This window comes from Salvia miltiorrhiza, chromosome 6, assembly GCF_028751815.1.
Source record: "Salvia miltiorrhiza cultivar Shanhuang (shh) chromosome 6, IMPLAD_Smil_shh, whole genome shotgun sequence".
Classification (NCBI taxonomy): domain Eukaryota; kingdom Viridiplantae; phylum Streptophyta; class Magnoliopsida; order Lamiales; family Lamiaceae; genus Salvia; species Salvia miltiorrhiza.
Genome location: NC_080392.1, coordinates 36,485,064 through 36,493,954, shown reverse-complemented (window position 1 = coordinate 36,493,954; position 8,891 = coordinate 36,485,064). Strand labels below are relative to the sequence as shown.

General features: G+C 36.9%; 1 protein-coding gene across 1 annotated transcript; it reads left to right on the top strand.

Moving 5' to 3' along the window:
• The first annotated feature begins 4,063 nt into the window (after positions 1-4,063).
• Positions 4,064-4,786, top strand: LOC130990845 (secreted RxLR effector protein 161-like). Its single transcript, XM_057915077.1, has one exon. The coding sequence runs from the start codon at positions 4,064-4,066 to the stop codon at positions 4,784-4,786; it is 723 nt and encodes a 240-aa protein (XP_057771060.1).
• Positions 4,787-8,891: the final 4,105 nt, after the last annotated feature.

Sequence of the window (8,891 nt, the reverse complement as noted above, 5' to 3'; positions counted from 1 at the left end):
AATGAGCATACTAATGTTCACCTATTATGTTCATCGACGGATCATGTCCCAGAATAGGAAGAGAGAAATTTTTGAAATTTGTTCAACAGGATCCCAGAATCCGATGGATTTGAGTGGACATATTTTTCCTTTTTGAATTAAATAAATGTAATTAACCAATATTTAATTACATGAAAAATCAAATCATGAAATTATAAGAACCGTTGATTGGAGTGAGATGAACGACCTTGATTTGGTCTTTATTCTCTATCTTGGGGAGTGGTTGTCATAGAATGCAACCATATATATATATTCGAGTATATTTAACCTTCACTCAGCCTATGCCACGTCAGCAAGAAACGGTTATGCAATCTGTTAAAGGAGCAGTTAGCTTGGCGAAGAGAAGTTAGTTAAATTGTTATTATGCAGTTTTTCAGCTGCATTACATGTATAAATATAGTAGTGAATTATATCTTGTAAATTAGTTCTTTAATAATCATCAATGAAGATATTTTCTACGCAATTCTTTCTTTATTCTCTCTCAAACCTCAGCTGAGATTATCTCAACATGGTATCGAGCTTGAGTGATTTTTGAGGAGATAGATCTGTATCTTTCTCATCAAGTTTATTTTTTCTAGATCCAGACCTTTCACGGAGTCTGCTACATCATCCTCTGCGCAATTCAGTCTACCAAATATCCATCCCATGGTATTGCGACTCGATCGAAACAATTACACCTTCTGGAGAATTCAAATTCTGACCACTATACGAGCCCATGGATTTGATGAATTCATTTCATCAAACACCTGTTTCTCCATCTCCTTTTCTGCCTTCATCTTCCTCTATTGCGATTCGTGAGCCGAATCCGGAGTATCAACAGTGGATCCGCAAGGATCACTTCATTATAAGCTGGATCCTAGCATCGATCGGCAAAACAATGCTAGATCACGTGGTTCGATGTCAATCCGTGAAGGACATCTGGAATGTTCTCGAGTAACTATTTCACTCTCAATCTCGAGCTAGAGTGCTACAATTGAAGAAGATGCTTCACACTCAAAAGAAAGGATCTCTCTCCGTCGATGACTACTTTCTCACAATGAGAGGATATGTTGATCAATTAAATGCAGCAGGATGCTACATTACTGATGATGAGCTCGGCGATTCGATCTAAAACCCCCTACATTCACATGAAATTCGTCTGCAACAACACTCTTATGCCATCACAGATCTGATGGTTCACTATGCTCAAAGAGGAGGCCGCGGTGCTCGTGGAAGAGGCAACTCTCGAGCCTCTGGCAAATCACAGATCATATGTCAATTGTGCAGGGTGCAGCAAGCCAGGCCATGTCGCTTTGAAGTGTTTTAAGCGTTTTCATGTTCATTTTACTGGTCCTGATAATGCATCTAACCATAAAGCATATCTTGTTGATTCTCAGCAGTTTTCTAACTATGATTAGGATGAGGAGGACAACTCTTAGTATGTGGATAGTGGTGAAACCAATCACATCACAAATAACTTGAGTAATATGCAGATTCAAGCCTCCTACATTGGTTCAGAGAGTCTTACAGTGGGTAATGGTAAGTCCATTCCAATTACTTCAGTTGGTACCTCCCTTATTCCTTCATCACCCACTCATTCTTTTCTCCTAAATCAGATCCTATTTGTTCCTCAAATAACAAAAAATCTGATATTCATATCTCAATTTACTAAGGATAACAATGTTATCTTTGAGTTTCACAGTTCTTGTTGTCTTGTGAATGACAAGAAAACACACCAAGTCCTACTGAAAGGGAATCTGCACAAGGGGCTCTACAAGCTTGATCTTTCACAACTCTGCCTCCGGTTTGCTTCCTCACCTATTACTGTTGTTTCATCATCTTCCACATTGAGTACTCCTGATTGCTATCATGTATCTACTATTGCTTCATGCTCTACTATACAGCCTAGTACTACATCTCCCTCCTGTACACCTGCTCCTACTTGTAAAATTTCAGATTCTCTTGGCAATAAAATGAATATTTGGCATCAACGTTTGGGGCATCCTAATTTTGCTGTTCTGTCTCATGTTCTTAAATTTCAACATGTATCTGCAAATGAATCATCTATTAGTTTGTGCAATGCTTGTAGTATAGGTAAGCTCCACCGTCCAACCTCTCAAAACCACCAAGCCTTTTCAGTTAATACATTAAGATCTCTGGGGTCCTGCTCATACTTCTACTCTACAAGGTTATAGATATTATATACACTTTGTTGATGATTTTAGTAGGTATACTTGGATCTATCATGTTAAACTAAAGTCTGACACTTATAACATAGTTAAGCAGTTTTTTGCTATGGTTTAAACCCAATTCTCTACCACTATAAAAGCCCTCCAAAATGACTGGGGTGGGGAGTATAAAAAGCTTACTTCATTTCTTAAAAACTTGGGAGTTCATCATTAGCACTCTTGCCCTCACATTCACTCCCAAAATGGAAAGGCCGAGAGAAAACATCAACAAATAGTCGATGTAGGGCTTACCCTATTAAACAAAGCCTCCATTCCACTTGAATACTGGTGGTATGCATTCTCTACAGCTACATATCTCATAAATCGTCTGCCTTCACCCTCCATCCAAATGAACTCTCCCTACTTAGCTCTATTTGGAAAATTACCTGATTATTCCTCTATTCATGTTTTTGGGTGTGCTTGTTTTCCATATCTTAAACCATATAATACCCACAAACTTGAATTTCGATCAAGAAAATGTATCTTTGTAGGCTATAGCCCCAACCATAAAGGCTACAAATGTTTAGACTCTAATGGTAGGCTTTTCATTGCTGATACTGTAAAATTTAATGAACATGAGTTTCCATTTACAAAAATGTACCCTACTTCTCAAGAAGGCTCTCACTACATCACCTTACCTACTATTTCTCCTACTCTCCTACCTAATACTCCCATACCATCACCACATCCTACTCCTGCTGCTTCCCCGGTAGTCCACACCTCTCCTGTCCAACAAAATTCTCCACTAAATGCTACAGCAGCTTCTTCTAACACTCCACCACCATCTCCACTACACCATCATTTCCCTACTCCATCTGCCTTCTCACATTCATCATCTACTTCCACACCTAACACATCTACCTCTTTCTCTGAGTCTCCACCACTTGCCCCTCCCCCCTTAACACTCATGGTATGCTTACACGATCTAAACTAGGAATCTTTAAACCTATGGTATACATAGCTCTTCTCGATCATCCACCATTTTCTATTCCTCAATCTTCCATTCCAAACTTACCTAACACACTGGAAGAAGCTCTGTCCCACCAAGGGTGGTTTGCTGCTATGGAAAAAGAGTTCAATGCTCAGCTTAGAAAAGGTACGTGGAGTCTCATACCCCCTGATCTAAATCAAAAGGTCATAAGTAACAAATGGATCTTTCGGGTCAAGCTTAATCCAGACTATACGTTGGATAAACTCAAGGCTCGCTTGGTTGCTCGTTGGTTTGAGCAATTGGCCGGTGTGGATTTTGTGGAGACTTTCAGTTCGGTGGTAAAGCCTTCTACCATTAGGCTTGTTTTCTCTCTTGCTGCTATAAAGGGGTGGGCTGTAAGGCAAATTGATGTGAATAATATATTTTTAAACGATAATTTAACTGACACTATATACATGGCCCAACCTGCAGGATTTGAAGATAAGGATCATCCTTCTTATGTGTGCAAATTGGAAAAGGCCTTATATGGATTGAAGCAGCCACCTCGCGCCTGGTATGATGAACTGAGGAAAGAGATTTATCAGTTGGGATTTCAGTGATCAGAATCAGACTTCTCCCTTTTTATCATAAATAAAGTTACTCTCTTACTCTCATCCTTGTTTATGTAGATGATATACTAATCACCGGCGATGATCCATCGATTGTTCAGTCAGTGGTTGATACTTTGCATGAGAAATTTTTCGCCAAGGATATGGGTCTTGTTCATTATTTCTTGGGTATCGAAGTACATCACAATGCAAGCACCTTCACTTTATGTCAGCATAAATACATTAATGAGCTTTTGGTTAAAACCAAAATGCTTGCTTGCAAGCCTTGCCGAACACCCATGACTCCTGCCACCAAGCTTTCAAAATCTGATGGGGTCCCCTTTGATGACCCTACCCTTTACAGAAGTACTATCGGTGCTTTGCAATATTTGACACTAACAAGGCCGGACATTGCCTTCAGTGTAAACAAACTGAGTCAGTTTCTCACCTCTCCCTCTCTTGTTCACTGGAATGCTTGCAAACATCTGCTGCGTTATCTAAAAGGAATAACTCATCTCAAGCTTCAATTCCAGCCTTCTTCTTCATCCATGATTGAAGGATACTCTGATGCGGAATGGGAAAGCTGCCCTGATGACCGACGATCCACAGGGGGTCATTGCATTTTCTTGGGATCAAATCTCGTCACATGGTCCGCCAAGAAGCAGGAGGTTGTGTCTTGTAGCAATGCAGAATCAGAATATCGAAGTATGGCGAATGCCACAACAGATATTGTGTGGTTAAAGAGTCTATGTGCTGAGCTTAGTCTTTCTCTTCATTCCCCACATCGACTTTGGTGTGACAACGCTAGTGCACTTGCATTAGCTAATAACCCTGTGTTTCATGCGAGGACTAAACACATAGAAGTCGACGTCCATTATATACAGGAAAAGATTTCTGATAACACAATTGAAGTAGGTCATGTTCCTTCATCTGACCAGATTGTCGATGTGTTTACTAAACCCTTGGCTGAGCCCAGATTTTGTCTTCTTCGTGATCGCTTAAATCTTGTTGGTAGTGGCTAGGATTTTTGGGGGCGTATTCGAGTATATTTAACCTTCACTCAGCCTATGCCACGTCAGCAAGAAACGGTTATGCAATATGTTAAAGGAGCGATTAGCTAGGCGAAGAGAAGTCAGTTAAATTGTTATTATGCAATTTTCAGCTGCATTACATGTATAAATATAATAGTGAATTATATCTTGTAAATCAGTTTTTTAATGATCATTAATGAATATATTTTCTACGCAATTCTTCTCTATTTTCTCTCAAACCTCAGCTGAGATTATCTCAACAATAAATAAAAAGGAATATTTTTATATGAAAATACTAAGATAATAAAAATGAACTATATATTTTCAAGGAAAATACGAAAGTAGAAGTTTTCATCAATCACTATTTCTTTCACCATAATGACATTTTGTACCCATTTATTATTTTATATATATAGACTAATTTGCAGTTATATTTTGTAGCATGCATCTGCATGCTCACTTGCTTTCTCGAGGCGACGTGGTATTCCATTACTATATTTTTTTTCCTCATTTAAAATTTAAATTGGAGTATTTTAATTAATTCGTTCCAAAGATAGCAAAAGTTGAGAAAATAAAATTCGCATTAAAGAAATGTTGTTGATGGATTCAAACGTCACATATTCATCACAAAATGTAAATATCCAATCAACCACTAGATACAGGGGGAACAAAACAAAAGGCAAAAACTAATGAGTTTAATTATTGTTAATATGGTTAATTTTTCAAAATAGTGCTAAAAACTATTTTTAGTTTTAGGTGTAAAGGATTTTGTAGGTTTTTCTTTTCTTTTTTTCAATACTATCACAATTGATTTTTTTTTACGAGTGAACAAATCATTTTAAAAATTTATATGACAGTAGACTCAAATCTGAAACCTTTAACCTCATGCGTTAATTATTCTATCACATGATCAAAATAAAAATTAATCGTTGTGATTGTTTTCCGAAAATTGATACTGTAATTGGTTGTTAAAATGGCTCATGGCGTGTAAAGGATTTTGAAATGTTCCTTTTTTTTTTTTCAATACTATTGTAATTGATTGTTTTTTGTGAACGAATAAATGATTTTAAAAATCTTATGATAGTAAAATCAAATTTAAAATATTTAAACTCAAATATTAATCATTCTACTATTAGATCAATACTAAAAACAATCTTCGTGTTTAATCACAAAAACCAATCTTTGATAAAAAGAAAAAAAAAATTACTTGATACCGTAATTGGCCCAATTAAATAAAAAAAATATGTTTAAACTAAAAGGCAACTGCTGCCGAGTAGATCCCATTAATACGAGAGAGAGGCCCAACACTGGAGCCCGACCCGAAATCCGCTTTCTTGGGCCGGGCCCAGGCAATAATGGGCTACATCTGTAGAGCGTCAGTTTTAGGGTGATTCTATTCATAGCCCTCATTTTACTCTTTATAGCCATTTATTTAATAAAATATTAAAATTATTAATATATATATATATATACTATTTTATCCTTATAGCCCCAATCTAATTTACATATGACTTCATCCGGAGCCCTAAAAATCTAAAGGAAGAACATGTTGCGATTTAATTACAAATTCTTCGAAGACTTCAAAGACAAATTCTTCAAGACTTCATTTAGGAGTCTGATTCTTATTCCTCTGTCTCACAGTTACTGCCTAATTAAAGAGAGAGAATCACACAACAAATTTACTCTGGAAAGATGAAGGTGCTTGAGGCATGGAAAAATTTTATGCCAAGTACATATCGTCTTGCAGTTGCAGGTTGATGATTCATGAAATTTCAAATTTATGTGGGCTTAAAATTAGTTCCTTGCATTTTGCTTAAATACTCCTTTGAAACTAGTAGTAGTATTTATTTGTGTTTGTTTTGGATGATGGAGGGGACACACAAAAAGGCAATCTGCTTTGGTGGTTGATGTATCCCGATGATAATTTCCTTTCATATCTGTTAAAGATGATAAAATTTTGAAATTTGTGGGGAAATAAACTAAAAAAATGTTGCTGCAATTTTAATCCAACGTATTCTGAAATAGAAAGAAGAAAAATATTGCTGCAATTTTTAGAATTAAATCCCAGCGATGTTCTGCTTAAGGATGGCAACAGGCCGGATCTGGACCGGATCTCATCAATACCAGATCCAGATCCAGATCCGTTTTCATCTATCAGATCCGGACAAATCTGAAAATTTTGGATCCAGATCCGCCAGATCTGCGGATCCGTGGGTTCAGATGCATGGATCTATTGTTTTAAAATTAAATTAAAAAAAATCACAAAATTGACAACATCTAATTTTCATCACAAAAGCATTCTGCCGAATCTAACAAAAGTTTTAAAAAGGAAGAAGCTATCGAATAATAATAATCAAATCAACTTATCTAATATAATCAACATTGACAAAACATGACTCACCAGTCACCAACATTAACAAAATCAACTTATCTAATAATCATAATCAACTTTTGACAAAATAAAAAACTAACCTAAGACAAAATTTCAATTTCAGAATCAAATCAAAATGCACATTTTTTTAATTTATAACCTTTGATTCAGAGAATCCTGTGGTAGACATTGACATGGCTAAACGACGGCGGCGGTGGAGTCTGGGGGCGATCGGACGCAAGCGGCGGCCGTAGATGAAAATGGGCAGCACGCAGAGTCGCACCGGCGAACTGGAGAAGGTCCGAAGGTGGCGGCTGAACTGGAGTGCTCCAAGAGATCCGAGAAGGTGGCCGGCGAGCTGGAGCTGGAGTGGTCCGAGAAGGGAAAGAGGGGCGGCGGGCAAACTGGAGAAGGATGGGCGTATGCCGCGTGTGCTGCAGCTGCTGCTGTCCCCGCCTTTGCCAGCGGCGGGCGGGAGAGTGACTCAGGCGGCGGGCGAGTGAGGGAGATTGAGAGAGGAACCGAGAGAGGTTAGAGCCTAGAGGAGAATTATTAGAATTGGAAACTAGGGTTTCAATTTTCAAAGTTATTCTAATTTTTTTATTATTTTTAATTTTTAATATATCTAATACTATTAATAAAATAAATATAAAAAATAAATAATATATTTTCAAAAAAATCGGATCCACGGGTCGGATCTGGGTCAAATCCGGATCTCAAATTTCAAGATCCTAGATTCAGATCCGTTTTAGAAAATGAGATCCAGATCCGCAGATCCAAAAAATTGAGATCTAGATCCGTAAAATCAGTTGTGGATCCACAGATCTGGACCGGGTCTGGGATCCACTACCATCCCTAGTTCTGCTACAGATGAAATTATTTGTAGATTAAATTAGGGGCTATAAGGATAAAATAGTACATATATTAATAATTTTAATATTTTATTAAATAAAAGGATATAAAGAGTAAAATGGGGGCTATGAATAGAATCACCCTCAGTTTTATTCTAAATGCGATTTATTTTTATTCTTTATTTTACTCACTATATCTTTCATATAATAAAAAAATTATTATTTTATCATAAATTCCATATACCCAATTAAATATCTAATAAAATTCTTAACTATTTAAATGTTCCTCACGTGTGCCATTAATTAATCGTTAAATCTCTATATATCATGTCCCATCCTTAAATCATACCAACACATTTCTCCTAAAATTAATTCCTACACTTACTAATTATCATTATTAAAGAAATGAAAATTGCAAGAAAAAAAAAGATGGTGTGGCTCCATTTCCAAATCCAAAATCTAGAAAACCTTAACCCCATTGCAGTGGTGGACCCAGAATATTTGGATCAGCCCGTCGATTTCGGGCTTCATGAATATTCCTAGGTGCAACTGTGTCCCCATCGCCCAGCTTGCCCCAGCCTCTGCCCACCGTGTGTGTGGTGGTCGACACTGCCGATTCCCTGACGAGCTTCGGCAACATCCACGTCATCGAAGACCTGCTTACGGGACTACAAATCCTCATTTGGTCCTCATTACTCATATTTTTATACTACTAATTAGTACGCTCGACATCGAAATTGAATGATATTTTAGATATAAAAAAATATATTATATATTAAATATAATTTAAATATAAGTTAATGCAAACATGTATCCAAAAAAATTGAAATTATCCACGACATAATCTCAATTAAAAAAAATATTAATTTGAAAA